We start from the raw sequence: 17,105 nt of genomic DNA, 5'->3' as shown, positions 1-17,105 counted from the left end.
GGGGGCAGGAGACTCTATTACTTACAGAGCACAAACTGATCTGTTTTCATGAGGCCAGGATTACTTAAGCCGTGCTGCTATTAGACCTAAGGAAAGATGTATGTCTTTGAGGGCCATTTAAATGTGGCGTGGGTGTGTTTCTCCTTGATTGCGCTGTCGCAACATTCTTGAATTTTCAAAATAAATAAATAAACAGCGCAAGACAATCACACCAAGGTAATGTGCTGATTTTTTCTCAGGGGTTTGCACAGTTGTCAAGACAATAATTTAATAATCAACACATCGCAACGCTTATTTCTGACTAATCCTAACGGAGTTTAAAACTAATGTTCTTAGGCGGTGTAATCAAAGTACACCAACGCTTCTTTAAATATACCAGCCTGCGCAGAGCTAGGCAAAGGCACAGACATTACAGGCACCAACCTCAGTTTGATTCAGTGATCTACAATTATTTTGCCTTCGTCCATCTCCAGGGACTGAATCTTTCCTTGATTCTTTCATTCGGAATTAAACCTCTTGTCCTACAAACGAAACCGGTCTTTTAACAAATCTCTTATGTATTAACGAGAGCGGGAAAGTGTGACGACGGTGTGGGGTCTTTTCAAATGGATTTTTCTTTTTTTTTTTTTGTCTTTATGGCTTCGATAAATTATTCAGCGACCAGTGTCCAGGCTAACTAAGCTAAAGCACAGAGTCAATGTATCAGGGCTGGGGACTAAATAGAGTGACTTAAGTGAGAATGGCAAGAGACTGAGAGAAATATCCATCACACACCCAGCCCTCCGTCTGATTTATCGATTTTCATAAAGCTCTTCTGCCCATCCCGAACCTGCTGCCACTGTCTATAGATCTCAATTGGTGTCATTTCTCTGGGTCATCCATCCTTAGGCCCAGAGCTAGCTGAAATAAGATACTTAACATTTCACAAAAAAATACAACCTCAGAGTCAAACGGACCGGTACAGTGTGTCAAGACTTAAACAAGAAGTTACAGTTTGAAAACGCGCAACAAACAAGTTTTAAACAAAGGAATTTTATCGTATGTACAAGGAGCCGTAATAATAATTTCAGTGGAACAGAATGAGGATGGAATTTTAGACTACAGATAGCACCAGTACCTCCAACTTATTAAGATAGCCACTAGGAGAAAAGAAACAGGGGGAGAACCAATCAAGAGCAGCCAATGCGAAACATTTTACGTTCCAGTCCAAGCACTCTGTGCTCCTCCTCCCTCAGTAACGTCAAGTGAGACCCCACAGAGCACATACACTTTCAATCTAACGTTAGAGTCAAATGTTAACGTCATATCTAAAAAAAACATCAGACACTGTTCACATGAGAAGGGAAAAAACACCGAGTCTCCATAATTGACCATCAGAGTGGTTATGTAAAGTGGAAACATAATTTAAATTATAATTACACTCTCTGATGAGCAATTTCCATTGACTATTACCTTTAATGAATTGTAATTAAAGAATTAGCCAGTCTTGCTTCGTTTGAAATTTGGCATTTGCTAAAATGCCGTGCCCCCTCTCTGTATGACTAGACCGTGCATTCTGTAATTCTCAGAAAATATGAAATATACTTTATGCATTTACACCTACATGTTCCAACTGTTCACAGGTACTGGCTTCAGTGCTTTGATTCATTTTTTTCACTTTGTAAGATTAGTACTGAACCGACTTCTCCTCACTCATTCCAGTACGTTTCAAAACACAGACAATGACGCATTGTGTTAGCACGCCCTGTTTATAGCAACAACTTTCAATTCATTAAGTCCAGCACTGACAACTAATTCATTTGTATGCTATTTTCTCACCTTAACCATAATAAAAAAAATGGGTTTAAAATGTTGCTTTATCCATCTAAGAGAGCAGTGCTAATTATTCCCATTGTTCAAGGCGCTCGTCAGAAGGAGAGAGAGAGAGAGAGAGAGAGAGAGAGAGGAAGCTCTTCACTAGTCCTTATCTCACTCCATTAAGTGCCTCTGAGGGAAAAAAAAAAAAGGGAAAAAAAAATCCTTTTGCATAAAAGACCGATTCACAACTTTTAATAGCAGTCCTAAGGTTCTTTCCTCTGCTATCTTACCTCAAGCCTCAAAGTAAGATTGAATGTCATTGATAAAAAGTCTGCCAAACTTTTTTGGACTATCTGTCTTGGCCAACAACTGTTTAGCAATTTGTTATTGCCCCATATGTTTTTTTTTTTTTCCCCTATGATTGGGAACAATGGGGCTTCATAGTCCTGCAGACAGTAATGGAGACATTGATCGGGCTTTTTTAAAGCCATCGACAGCCAAGCCATCCAAGCAAGAAAGAGCTCTGTTAACAGAGTATAAACATACACAATCACTGTTGGAAGAGCGCTGATCCTAAGAGGAGAGAGTTCAAACCCTAACTGCACTTCAGAAAGAAATCCATAGACGCGACTTCAAATCGGTAGATGGCAACTTTCTGAGAACTGTCAACTGAAATGACTCCCTCAGCACTTAGAAAAAAAAAGAAAGAGAGACGTGTTTACACACACATTTTTCTCCCCTCGAGCTATCAGAACTCTACTATATGCTCTAAATGTTGTACACGTAACAAGAGCTAATTCTTTTGCGCTGGTAATTACTTAGGTTAATAGTTAAAACCAGAGGGATCCATACATAGAGGGAAAAGGATCCGTAAACAGAGCATATATAGATGAGCAGAAGCAAAGTGTACACAGAAACAACCAGAAACACACAGAAGTGACCAAAAAAACCCCAAAAAAACCCCTCAAAAGGTTGAGACATTCAAAAAAATGTCATAGGTTCAACCTCAAAAAAAAAAAAAATGAATGTAATATCTCGTGGTGCAGATCAACGGTTTAAACGGTAAGGACTGCGAATGAACTCCTGCGTACTTCTGCGGACGGTTCGACACCTCCCCTTAACTACAAATGACACATAGGACCGAGGTCCCTGTTTAACACTCAATAATGATTATCATAGAGCAGTAGGGTCCAGACCTCTGGGGGTTGGGTTCGTTGTGCTTGTCTCTCTCGTGCTTGATCATTCTGTAGCGACCGATCCTCACGTCTGGCCGAGACACTTTCATTCCGTTCAGCGTGATCCTAAGAGAGAGAGAGGGGGGGGGATTAGGTTAGAGTTGGTCTGTGTACAGCAATTACTGTCAAAACAAAATAATGATGGAACAACTCACTCCTGCATCCAACAAATGTCTCTTGTCAGAAGATACATCAAATGTGGTGTCTGAGGAGTTCTATGGGTTCTTATTCACTTTGTGAAAATTACTACGGGGTTAGAAACGAACACACACACACACACACAAAGATCTGAGATGGATAGATAGAAGGATAGATAGAGTGAGGGACAGAGAGAGAGTGAGAGAGAGAGAGAGAGAAAGAGAGAGAGAGAGAAAGAAAGAAAGAAAGAAAGAAAGAAAGACAGAAAGACTGGCTCTTCTTAATATATAATGCCTAAATTTACTGTGGTTTTCAAAAGCAGAAGCCACGGTTGACATAGCTTTCTATGTCTTGAGGCTTATGGTGATTGACAAACAAAGAGCAAGGAGCAGCTTCACCTCATCAAAGCCTTATTAACCCCAGCAGAGAGAAAATGGGGGGGGGGGGGGGGGGGGGGGGAGCAATATGCCACCGCCGCTGGAGTAGTTCACTTTTCCTGGCCATCTTTCAGGAGGGAACCAGTCCGTACAACTAGCCGCACATGGGCACTGTGAAAAACAGTTGTGTTTATCTTAATAACAGTGGCTTAGAGCTTAGACTGCTTGAACAATCTGACTAATATAATCTCCTTGTTTGGCTCTTAGTCCGAGAAAATTCCACGCAAATCTTGTGTTTGTCATGGAAGTGTCACGTTGCTCCAGCCAACAGAATGTTTTCCACATTTCTGAGGAACGCCAGTATTTCTGAAAGCATCTGATTAGATGAAAATCCCTCATTAAGTGTGTGTGTGTGTGTGTGTGTGTGTGTGTGTATGGCGTGCGCGTGCACGCATGTGTGCGGCTGTGTATTTGTACAGGGATATCTACCAAAAACTGTTTGTGTTTGCACTTGTGCTGTTATCTCCCTAATAACACAAAAATGGAGATTTGCCATAAATTATTCATGGGGAGCACTGGACATCATCTCTATGTATTCTTGACCCAGAAAGACATAAAGATTTCATAAGGGCAGAACTTTATGTAATAAATCAGAGAGGTAAACAGTGAAAGAGAATCTAGATGGAACACATTGCACATCGAGAACGTCCAGTTCTTTTGCGCTCCTGTCTCTGTGGGCTGTGTTGGGAATGCAGTCTCATTATTATAGATACACACACACACACACACACACACACATACGTCGCAGTGGCATGTTCTCCAGTAAGCAGTGGGCAGATGCCCAGTGCTGTGGCTGCGGTTATTTTTAGTTCTGTTTGACAGTGAAAAAGGCTTTTGGTTGGCACCAGTCCAGTTTCAGGTATCTCAATAAACCAAGCAGACAATTATGTCAGGTTTTTTTTTTTTTTGGTTAATTAGTGTTTAGGGAGATAAAAAAAAAAAAAAATCCCTACACCTGCAATGAATGACAGAAAGCACATAAAGCCCCATAATTCAGCCTAAGAGATGTTTTACCATTTAGGGGGGAAAAAAAAAATGAGAATGTTTGCAGGAATCCGTTCTCATTAAAACCATCAAAGCTACTCTATTTCAGAGCAGTCTAAAATATCGGAGACAAACATTGTAATGTACGTAAAAATTACACCTAGCGTTAGCTGCTGATGCTAACGCCGATGAGCTTCCTCTAACGCTTTAAGGTCCCTGTGACTGTAGAATGAAATCTTAGTGCTTCGATCAGCTGTTTCAAATACCATCCCCTATTCCCCACACATGTCAACAATGATCACTCTTATTTGCACGTGTTCGAGGAAAACCTTAAGCCAATGGGAATGGTCTAAATGGGTTTGCTGCAGGCAAGTAAATCAGAGAACAGGGATGGATGGATACAAATTGGTCACCGGAGGGTTAAAGCATTAAATACCTGCTAAAGAGTGTTGATCTTGTGTCTTCAAGCAAACATTTAAGAACAGATCCCCTGTCACCTTCGACACAACCCCCACGCTGCGTCTTTTGTAACAAATTAATTTGCTCTCAAGAAACCCAGAGGGTTAAATACGTTTTTTGTTTTTTTTTACGATTAATGGACATATTAAACTCTCACATTGACTCAGCGTGGTCCCTCGAGAATTTGACTTTTCAGATGTTAAGAAACACTATCCATCTCTATCGGTGAAGTAATGGGCAATCAATACTTTCAGCTTTGTTCATGTCGTGAAGAAATCTAACCTGAGTTAGAAGTGTGTGTATCTTAATATGTTTAACTGCTGTATTCTGGCCTGTAGGAGTTTCTTATCAGTCATTAAGGGTTCCTTTCACCCACTACTGAATAATGTGTTGACGACAGTGAGTCTATGCTGTTCTCTTTGCTATATTATTTTGACTTTTTCTTACCCGCAGTTTCAAATCATGAGGTTTCACTCCGATGAACAACCCAAATAGGAGAAATCATATGGTACATAGCAACTTTACAACTCAGGGCATATTGAAACTTTTTTTTTTGCACACTTTGGACTGGACTCACTCAGGGCCTCAAAAAAAAGACAAACAAAAAAAAAAAAACACCATGAGGAGGGAGCTGTTTTATAAAACATACACACAGGGAAAAGTCAAACACACCAAAGTATGCCGACCTTGAACGACAACATTTGAGTTACCCAACAGATTTCTACAACAGCATTTCAACTCTGCTCAGTAGAGGGAACGGTTTCTTTCTTTGCTGGCAAACAAATAAGAAAGAAAATACAATACAAAAAAAAAAAAGAAAGAAAGAAAAAAGTAAAGAAAAGTTTGCTACATTAAGGATGGGCGGAACATTTAACAAGTGCCTTAAATTAAGAAAGTCAAAATCGGATAAAACATTAATTATTTAATGTCAGCAGCGTACGCAGTGAGTGATCATAGTGCTAATAGAATCTCAGGTGTGTTAATTTCCAAAGACAGCAAATACGTGATTACTAGAGTGTTTTCTCTTGAAATATGGCACGGTAATAATTAATCCAGTTGACTGGATATCTGCTTTGGCCCACTGCACCCTCTTTGATTGGATTAACTGTGAATTTCTTCAGATTTCTCCCGCTCTCTCCTTCCCTGTAGCTCTTTTAATTGCATTAGACCCTTGGAGTCTAGGGGAATTGGAATCATCTGTATTACTTCGCGTCTCCCTGCCAGAGTAGAAATGAGAGGAGATCGGAGAAAAGGGAGCAGTCAGGAGAAGCAGAGAGAAAGACAAGGAGAGAGAGAGAGGGTGAGGGAGAGAGAGAGAGAGAGAGAGAGAGAGATTGAGTCGTTTCTCGGAGATAAGCTTGCTGACTGCGTACAGTGTCTGGGCCCAGTATTCTGCCTCTTTACTCTTTCATTATACAAAACCTCAGCCAAGCAGTTTCATAGCCAAAGCCCTGCCTTGACACACACTCATCCCTCTGAACACAATGTTCTAAACAATCATCACGGTGGGACTCAGCATTGGCTTAACGTGAGAGATCTGTTGCCCGAGATTAGAACGGTAATGCAGTCAACACTATGACACGACGCAGTCAAGCGGCCCTCCACACTCGACCATATGTGACGGCATGCGTGCTATCGGACCTCTATAGATGCGGACATTCAGAAACTGAGCGATACTCTGTCTCGCGGGGGCTCGTGTGTTTCAATGATGACTGAAGCTTTGTGATATGTCCTCCGAGATTCCCTCATTTCCTGCAGATCAGTCCATAATGTAAACACGGGAATGATCTATGTAGCTGACTCATTCCCGCCTCATCTCTATTTGTTCCGCTGAGCAGTGAGCTTCTGGAGCTCCTTTATTCACATGCCAAGGAGACAGGAGCAAACAATTTAGGACGCTCTGGTTGAAACAATAGAAAAATCATACATCTAGCATTCAATCAAAAGCGTACACCGAGGAGAAAATAAAAGATATTGAGATATTGAACGTCGGGTAAAATTAGAGCTGAGGGGCGAAATCTTATTTCTGGGCCCTGAAATGGACGTGCTTCGTTCAGGGTGACGTCAACGCAGATCAGGGACACACCTGTCATCTGGCCTCTGACGTTTACAGTACCTGACTGTAAATGGAAGGAAAAGATCCCCTCCGGGCTTCCGTCCTCTCCCACGGCACAGACGCTGCAGGTTGAGGAGACGCGCAGCGTTCGTGTCTGTACACGCCTGAGGGGGAGAGTTGGGGGTGGGGGGGGGGGGGGGTATCTGCAGCGTCTCTTCTTCCTCTTCCAACTTCGAATTTTTTTTCTCTCTCTCTCTCTCTCTCTCTCTCTTTTTCGCTTGTCTGAGAGGCCATTTGCTCTTCGTGAGGGCAGCACAGAGTCATCTATGTCCTCCATCTGCGTCCCCATGCCCCCATCTCTCAGGGCTATTTCTGTCCATAATAACTCCACTCAGTGAATCTCTGCAGTTACGACCTTCCATCCGGCCTTCGGCCGCACGCCAATCGGCAAGGGACCTCAGCGTCCACTGCTTATTCCATTAAGAGGTTTTCTGTGATAAATCACCTCTTGATACATCTGACTTGAGGGAACGCTTATCATTGTTAAAAAAAAAAAAAAAAAGTTATATTTGTGTTATATTTGTGAGGGAACCTTCCTTAGCCCAGTTCACAAAGTGAACTCTGGGCTTCAAACATCTATGAGCAGTTCTCTGCAGTTGAATTTCGATAGCACGGCAGCAGTTCAAAGAGAGTGCAATAAAAAAAAGAGAAGAAAAGAGAAATTTTGTAAAGTGCCAAAGGACTGAATAGAAATTGAGTTTTCTCGGTTGATGTGGATTTTGAGGACTGTCTGAATGATCCTGGCAGCAGCTGTAAAATAACAGCTAAAGCATTAGGCAAAATCCATGCTAAGCACCACTGCCTGTCAAAAACTACAATAACAACATCAATTCCTTAGAACATCAGCCTGAACAGCCTTAGTGTTACAGCCAAAGCTCAGTGCTACAGGCTTTTATGAGACATTTCGTTAAGAAACTCAACGGTTTCACTTGTCCCGCGTTGAACCCTGACATGTCAACACGCTGCCCCAGAACAACATTAATTTGAATTAGCTACTTGCTTCTGGAGAAACCGTTACATCACCAACCACAGGGGTCTGTGAGCAAGATAACTGCTTGGGACAGTGGGTTACGCAGCCAGGCGGTGACTGAAGACGGTTGATGTGCCCACGGGCGAACTGTAAACCTTCTTCCCGCAGAACAAGACCGAGCTGCTGGGACAGCGTGATCTTTGACTGCGGCGGCGGACGGAGCGCTGCTCTCAGCTCTCGTCTCCTCGCTGTCACACACTGACCTTCAGAGGCGGAGAAGTGAGTGTGAGGAGCGGGAGTTGGAGTGGGAGTGCGTGAAGTGGGCAGGAACGGGAGGGATTTCCCCGGAGCTCGGACAACACTGTCGGAGTCAAGTCTTGGGAAGTGACACTAAGATCTATCAGACACCTCACCCAGAGGCTGATGACGATGAGTGTGTGTGTGTGTGTTTTTGTGTGTGTGTGTGTGTGTGTGTGTGCGCGTGTGTATGCGTGTGCGTGTGACTGTCCAGTAGACAGATTGTCCAGTAGACAGAATCAGCAGAGACAGATGCATCCAGACATCCCTCACACAGCTCCTGCAGTCAGATACAGATCTAAATAGTTAATCAACTCTGCATCATTCATCTCAACAGTGCTCCTGTACAATTTGCAAATACAACTTCTGTCACAAAAAACACCTAACCACAGAGTAACTAGCTCAATAATCAGTACATAGGTCTGAGTAACAACCGTTATGATAACACAAAAAAAGTACAAGTTCTGTGAAAAGCCAACTTATAAAACTGCAATAAAAAAAAATCTGCAATGGTGCAAAGGACAAAGTTAAAACATCTGCATATACCCAAAGTCGAGAGAGGTTATATTTATCTTCAAGAAAAAATAAGTAACTAAGAAATCGGCTAATTAAATAAATAAATACAACACGTATATTACAAAACGAAAAAAGGTACGTTACACCCAAAAGACATGGAAAAAAAACCCCAAAAACAAAGTCCATGTCTTATGTGCTAATGCACTATTACAGACACCACAATAAACACTTCAAACTTCATCAGTGTGGCCTATATCTGCTGAGGTAAAAATAGCCTTGTTGAAGAAGACATCTCAGGGGAAATCTTGATGCTTTACTGCATCAAAGCTATTACAGCCATCACGCCACAAAGCTTTATATATATATATATATATATATATATATATATATATATATATATATATATATATATATATGTGTGTGTGTGTGTGTGTGTGTGTGTATAAAGCTTTGTGGCGTGATATATATATACATACACCCTCCCTCAGTCCACATCACCATCCCCTTTGTTCATGCCCCAATTTACTTTCAGCTGTAACTGCCCACGTGGTCGGCACCTATTGCACACCTGTCTGACTAAGGAGGGGTCTCCTCTCTCTGTGGTCCTCCTCAAGATTTCTCCCATTTTCCCATTTCCCTCTTGGGTTTTTGGGGAGTTTTTTCTTGCCCGCCATGAGGATTAAGTCAGGGGGTGCCGTCATATTTTGATATTTTGATTTAACTGTTGTGGCCTGTAAAGCCCTTTGAGACTGTAAACATTGAAGCAGACAAGCACCACAAGAAGAGAAAGAGAGTTCTAGCTAGACATAGACTTTATCAATCCCTTCATGCAGTACCAATACTTCACCAAACACTAACAAATGTGGAGAGTGCCATAACCAAACTGTTCTGTTCGACTTGCCATTTCTTTTTTCTTAAACGTGTTATCCCTTGCCAAAGACACGGAGCGTGTGTTAAGATACAGAGCCTGGAAGTCACTCCTAGACAGGTTAGGTGAAAAATGATGGCAAGCCAAACAACAGCTCTTCATTATCTCCACAGAGAGAGGGAGAGAGAGAGAGAGAGAGGGCTCACACAAGCAGAGTCCTATTCTCTCTGTCCTCTCCCCGGCTCCGCTGTCCGTCCGACAGGCGCGAGTGTCCCGCAGACAACAGTACAAGAGCCGGTGACTTTCATACCGCTGAGCGACAGCAAAGTGGAAGCGCCGCCAAAGCCGAAAGAAACACAGTCAGGAGTCGAAGCAATTTGTTCTGACGACAACACATATTCTTTTTGCTTTTTTTTTTTTTTTTTAAGAAGAAGCTTCTCTATCTGTCTTAGAGGTAAATAAACTAGAAAAGAAATCTTCCCGATGGAACTTTGGTGATCAGTCACCAAGCAGATGTTTGAAGATAAAAGTTCTTGACGGAGGCACGCCTGACAAGAATTGAAAAGGAACATTTCTGAAGCTCTTGGCTGTCAACTTGATCAATGACGAAAAAAAAAAAAAAAAAATCAGCAACACAGCAGAAGATAAATATAAAACGAAGTTCAGCTAAACACACAACTGACTTACAGCGCTGACAACTCCATCACTGATAATTATATGGTTCCTACAAATAATACGCTATACTGTCAGATTCAGGTCAAATCACAGCCAGGTGCTAACGGCATTGACGGCGGTTGATTGATACAGTTATCGTGTTTGTTGGTCTTACCTGTTATAAATGTCGTCATCTTCTCCTCCCCAGCCCCAATACTCGTTGGGAAAGCCATTGATTTTGAGGAATTGCTTTTTGCTCAAGCCAGACACTCCTCCGAAATACCCAGCGTAGGGCAACCTGGAAAAGGAACAGCAGAGTCACGCATAGCTCACTGCATCCAGACATATCAGCACAGCAAATCTCCTACTTTCCCCCATGTCCAACACTGCACTCCAGAGTAGCAAAACAACAAAAAAAAAAAAAAAAAAAGGGGAAAAAGTAGTCATAAAAGGTCTGACTTAACGCTGTTGTTATCACTATGAACTTACTATGAATTGGATGTAATGTGAAAAAAAAAACTCAGTTTCTCTCATAAATTCCAGAACAAGTGTAAAGCAAGGGGAAACTCTCTGTCTCTGTCTGTGTTATGCCCTTAAGTGGAATAAGTCTTTTTTTTTTTTTTTTTTAATTTGACACAACTCTACCTCGCATGAGAGACTCCAGAGTGAAAGGGAATCTTCCCATGGGGGAGGGGGGGGGTATCTCCATTTGAAATGGTATCTGATCTTTTTTCTGACCCCCTTTCATCCCCTTCTCTCACACTTCTCCACTTGCCCTCTCAGCTTATGTATTATGCCAACTGTAACTCTGACAGGGCTCTGAAAACTGAAGAGCGTCATTAACATACAATTCTGCCTTTCAGCTCTATAGGGGATCTCAGATACAGGGCTGTAACACAGGGAGAGGAATGTCTGATCTGGCCTTGGACATCTTCTGACAGCACAGGGAGGGAAAGGAGGGGGAAAATATATATATATATATATATATAAAGCTGAAGTATGGTGCTGAGGTCAGCACTCAGAGACGTCCAATTAAAGCGATTTGTCAGACATTTTTCACTATGACAGGCAATGATCCCAAGTTCCATGATTTATATTAATATTTGAATATTTACAGAACAACTACAACAGTAGTGTGACTACAATATTTGATATATTACTTTAGTATCACAGGTGATAATTTCACAGGTCATGAATAATATGTTGCCGCTTCAGCCGTAGTTACCGATATCAGGTAAATTAAATAAAATGAAGCGGGTAGATAATAAAATGAAACAACATTATTTTTCTAGGCCGTCTCTATAGGGAAGATGCTATGCATGTTAATGCTAGTAAAAACATACACTCTGTGTTCTCATCTAGAGAGTCAGAGAGCCAGGGGGCTTGGAGCTGACACACTGAATCATGGGATAGATGCCTAGGGTCTGCCTTGGGCGACCGAACTACATGTGCAAAAAAAAATGACAGTCCACACAAACCCACCCACGTAAACAAACCCAGCTACACCAGCCAGACACAAAAGTACAAACACATGGATGTAGTGGAGAGCTGGATATGACCCCCATAGGTCAGTGGTCATGTTCAATTCTTTTTTGTTGTAGTTGTTGTTTTTCTTTTTATTTTGTTGTTTTAGTTCTACAGACATTTGGTGAGTGTCTGTGTTTAAAAGCCATGTCACATCATCAGTATCTCCACTGTAAAGCTCGTCTGTTTGAAAATCCTTTTTTTTTTGTTTTTTTTTTACATTTTTAAAAATGTCAGTATTACAACCAGCCCACGTTCACATTTGACACGAAATGTATGACAAGTAGATGAAGACAAGCAAGTGAATGTGTGCATACATAGACACATAAACACACACACATACACACACACACACACACACACACACACACACACACACACATGCTTTCTCGCTTTCTCCCTTTGCCTCTCTCTCTTTCTCTCTGCTGCCATATACAACAAGACAACAAGCTAAAATTAATGAGGCCATCTGCTGCAGCAGCAGTCTTCACGGAGACAGTATGGGCAGAGCTTCATAACAACACACATTTGGCCGTGTGAGGGTAATTCTCCATAGCCACCTCACTTATTAAAGCCAAGCCTGCTCTGGGTTTCATTCGGTCACACAGACAGCTCTCGTGGGTGAGTCACACAAAGGTTGGAAAGGAATTATCATCACTTCCTACTGACATAACCATCCACTGTTCAGTCAGTTGAGAGAGAATGTGTAAAACACCTATGAGTGCCATGCGTTTGTTCCATAAGAAACTGGGTCAGTCTGTCCATAAAGAAAAGTACATTTTATTGGACGACTCGGTGAAAATTGCGTCGGATAGGTAAGCGATTGAAATGACATGGATGTGGCATTTTCAAATGGGTTTCTGTGGTCTCCTGAGCCCTCTGGTTGGTGACAAACAGACAACCTGGCATCTGCACGTGAAAAGCGGATCGGCTGAGCTGGATCCGGCCGGGAAAACGACAGTTAAAAAAGCTGGACTTTTATCCACTGATGCCTGCTGACATTTCAAAAGGATGAAGAGTCAACAAAAGCAAGCGAGTGGAGGAAAAGGAGGATGGAACAGAAAGAGAGAACATGGTGGAATATGTAGGAGTTAAGCTCAGCTCCGTTAGGTAATTATCAGAGGAGGCGAGAGGAAAGGCTGTGCTTTCGTGGACGGAGCGATATGAACTGAAAAAGGAAAACTCTCTCCTGGGAAACTGATGGAGGCGAGGTTAAGATTCCTTTGACCTTCCAGCATAGTCACAAAGACAGGAAATTGAACAACACAGAGCAAAGGCCGAGTTGTCACCTGACCCAACCCCTGGACCCCCCCCCCCTCCCCCTCCCAAAAGAGGGACAAGTTTCATCCGACGTTCAGCGGCAAACAAACTTCAGGACATCTTCAGTTGCACATTATTATCTTCAGCCACTAGACTGGAGGAGTGTGGAGAAATCTCCAAGTTAATAACTTTCCTCTGTTCAGGTAAATAGAAAACAAAATTCTAGTGTCAAGGCTATGCACCTGTCCAGACTACAAACATTAAATTTATCAAATGAAAAAAATAAATCAATTTGTTCCATTCAATAGTTCCTACCTACACTCCAATGTGGAGCTCAAATCCTCGTCGCTCTCAGTAAAAAGGTGTTATTTTTAATAGAAATCATATGTCAGAGAGACACATTGCAGTCTTGCTTGATTGATTAATTGAGCCACTTTCTGGTGTATGGCATATAGCCCAGAAAGACAGAACTAAAAGACAGATGTGACAAGTGCAGGATTAAGTTGTGTGTGCTTTAAGTACGCTACAAAAGTAATCATACTTGGAAAACGCTTTGACTGTTATATAACGGAAACATATTCGGAGTGTAAACCTGGATCGATTTGACAGTAATTGCCTAAAGCAAACAGGCATTGGAATGTTTTCATAACCACAACTCACTCGGGCAGCAGTTTTCTATAACAAAAGCTAAACAGTTTTCAGTTTACCTGAAACCGAATTTGTCCATGGCGATGGCAAAGTGCCGGGGCTGATCGTAGCAGTGGTAGAGGTTACGATCATCCATGGGGATGAGGTCGACGTCGCTGAAGATGAAGCAGTCGTATTCTGCGTCTTTCAGAGCCTCCGTGTAACCCACGTTCAGCAGCTTGGCCCGGTTAAAGGTGTCCTCGCCGAGCTGAAAAATGGAGACAAAGAGCAAACATCCCGTCAATCAGCGGAGAACCAGAAGGTTCCACAGTGGGTCTCCGGCACCGGCCTCTCACGCTCATTTAAACAGATGCTGTTATGATTTTATAGACTAATGACACACAGAGAGGTTTATAAAGAGTTTTGTCAGGGCTTCAATAAAAACCCCCGTTGGAGTCTTTCAATAAATGCTGGCTTGCGAATACCTTAATGAGATAATAACGTCTGGAAAAGCGGCCAAAGAGCTCAGACCTTCAAAGCTTCGTTACAGCTATTTTGGCCAAACACACTGTGCATGTTAAAAAGTTCTACATCATGTTTGCTCAAGAGGAACTTTACAGAAATATGTATGCCTTGGTTTAAAGTTAGTCTGTATCTGTATTCACCTAGAGTGTTCCAGGTAAAGGGTCCCACACTGTATGGTGTTTGAACTAATAATGTACGGTGACAAATAATCCCGTGTAATCCCGTAATACCTGAGATTTGACCCCATAATCCTGTGTTGAGAACTACTGACACAAATCCACTGCCATTTCAGGATGGCATAAAATATCATTTGCTTTATATCCTAAAAAATATGTATACAGTTCTTTCATTTACATAAGACACATCTGAATTTTATTTCACAGCTTCACAGTTTTGTCAGATTGCACAGCACGGCTGGAATCGCACCTTCTGAATAGAATCCTTCTGTGGAACTCATATGGAACAACATATACATATAACATATACTTAAGAAATATCACATGAGAAAGAGTGCTGTTATACTGAATATCAGCATGGCTGTGGTTTGGTCATAGGTACGAGGGCTCGGGCTTCGTACCAAAGATAAGAATAAGATAAATTTGTTACGATCCAAGATAGATAACTATCGTTAACGTAATTAGCGGTTATTAGAACACCTGTAAAGCGAAGTGATACATGTATAGTTCAAAGTTCCAGTGCTGTTATACTCTCATGGAATGCCTCTCGTCCAATCAAATTACTTGGTGGGAACTAACTGTTTTATAATAGTCTTGCCACACAGAGAAAATGAGCTTGCGTTTCTTTCAGACTTAACAATCAAAAGTCTATTCTTCTCCACAGAGCATTGCTAAAAAATCAGTCTAAGATGCGATTTGGCAAACAGTAATATTCAGCAATTTATTCAAAAAAAGAAAACACACACACACGCACACACATCACAGCAGCGTAGGTCATTTTAATAAAACCTCCGGCAGAATAAGGGTTGAATGGTGTCAGAAATGCAGTGTCATGAAATGTCATTAAGTAAAACACGCTTGACGCAAAAACGTCTAAAAGCATATCACATTACATTTATTCATTAATTCAGCTGATAAGCTTTTCCAGAACGAGGTGCATTTCGTTTCTGGATCAGAGGTCACATGCCTCCCTCAAGAGCAACCTTGGGCTAAAGTGCCTAGCTCAAGGCCATATCATCATGAGAATCCTCCTGTTTGGGATTCAGTCCCATTACCCTGTGGTGACTGTGCTGCCTCCCTTACCCATACCACTATCACACGCGCTTTTCAGGCGTACACTCTGTCATCAGAGAAGAACTGAGCGACTGTCCTTTGCCGCTTCTGTTATCAATCAATAGTTCCCGCGATTTACACGTTTTCAGGGCTGAGGGAAAGACGGAAGAGGAGGCTTCAAAGTACTGCTTTATCACAAAAAGAGAAAACAGAAAAGGCGATACATTTTTTTTTTTTTTTTTTTTTAAAGCTGTCTTTCTTCCTCCTTAGCTGTTGCGCTCATTAAACATTATAGGATTGATTTTTATGACTTTAATAAACCATGTTCTCAGTGAAGACCCAGGCTGCGCTGGCAAAACGGGGCGGTATATCTCTACTAATCATACCGCTGGTTGAAAACCCAACACGTCTAACGAGGACGACGCAAACTGTTTCACGCGATTCAGCACCAGGCTACCCCCCCCCCCCCCCCCAAAAAAAGAGGCCATAGAGAAACATGTTGACATTACTCACAGATAGTTTCAGGAAAGTTAAATGAGCAGTCTAATCAGTCAGGGATGTAAAACATTTAAAAGAAAAAAAAAGGAGAGAGAGACCAAGATTTTGCCAGATTTGAAGGATTGCAGCGTCTCTGAGAGAGACTCAGTGTATGAAATGCCTTCCCCAGAGCCCCCCCCCCTCCCCTCCCCCCCAAAAAAGAAACCTCTCGGTGTTCTATTATCAGATGTGCACCTGTTCTGAGTCATTTACCTCGACATGCACATCGGCTCATGTGAAGAGACTACGCAGCCAGTGTTCAATCTCTCTGCCCTAAATTAACAAACGATTCCAAAAAAAGAAAGCCTGTAAATTCAGAATCATAACAAAGGTTGCACAGAATATTGTATACTGGTACACCAACCAATGTAAGGAGCCGGAAAGAAAAGATTGACTTGTATTGACGTGACTTGTGTTCCTATGAAAATCTTCAGAGCATACTGTGCAAGTTCAACATTCATGGTTGGGTTTTTGTAACTTTCTTTGACAGAGTGGAGTGATGGGGCCATAAATGATACATCTCTCAAAGCACAGGCCAAACTCTAATTCAGCGAAACACTGCTGGTCGATTTCGTAAGAATCTCCTCTTTTGGGTTTATCACTGCCAAGTCAGTCCCTCAATACCTGGCCTTTGAAAGGCAATTAACCCTAGTGCCTTTATCAGATAATCAGTGCGATAGTTAATCTCAATCTCAGTTCCCTCTGGGGGCTGGGTGTCCATAGCCTGCTCCTGTCTGTCTCACAACTGACCAGTGAGAACCTGTCTTACCTGGGCCTGTTGCTATGGAGATGGTTTTCATCCTGACTGACTGCGTTCATAGTTGTCTTTCTGTGTGTGAATGCGTGCGTGTGCGTGTGTGTGTGCGCGCATGTGTGTGTGTGTGTGTGTTTGTGTGTTTTATCAGTCCCCAGCAGACTGACCTTATCACCAA

At 42.0% G+C, this 17,105-nt stretch overlaps 1 protein-coding gene across 1 annotated transcript in view; it reads right to left on the bottom strand.

Annotated features, from left to right (window-relative positions):
- The window catches only part of b4galt2 (UDP-Gal:betaGlcNAc beta 1,4- galactosyltransferase, polypeptide 2), a 59,127-nt gene that overhangs the window by 1,663 nt on the left and 40,359 nt on the right, over window positions 1–17,105 (bottom strand). Inside the window, exons 3-5 of the mRNA XM_030775478.1 lie at window positions 13,963–14,150; window positions 10,647–10,769; window positions 2,994–3,098 (exon numbers count right to left, since the gene is read on the bottom strand). Of these exons, the coding sequence (XP_030631338.1) occupies window positions 2,994–3,098; window positions 10,647–10,769; window positions 13,963–14,150 (416 nt within the window). The remainder of the gene's footprint in view (window positions 1–2,993; window positions 3,099–10,646; window positions 10,770–13,962; window positions 14,151–17,105) is intronic.

This window comes from Chanos chanos, chromosome 5 (assembly GCF_902362185.1).
Source record: "Chanos chanos chromosome 5, fChaCha1.1, whole genome shotgun sequence".
Classification (NCBI taxonomy): Eukaryota; Metazoa; Chordata; class Actinopteri; order Gonorynchiformes; family Chanidae; genus Chanos; species Chanos chanos.
This window is presented reverse-complemented; position numbering and strand designations above follow the sequence as displayed.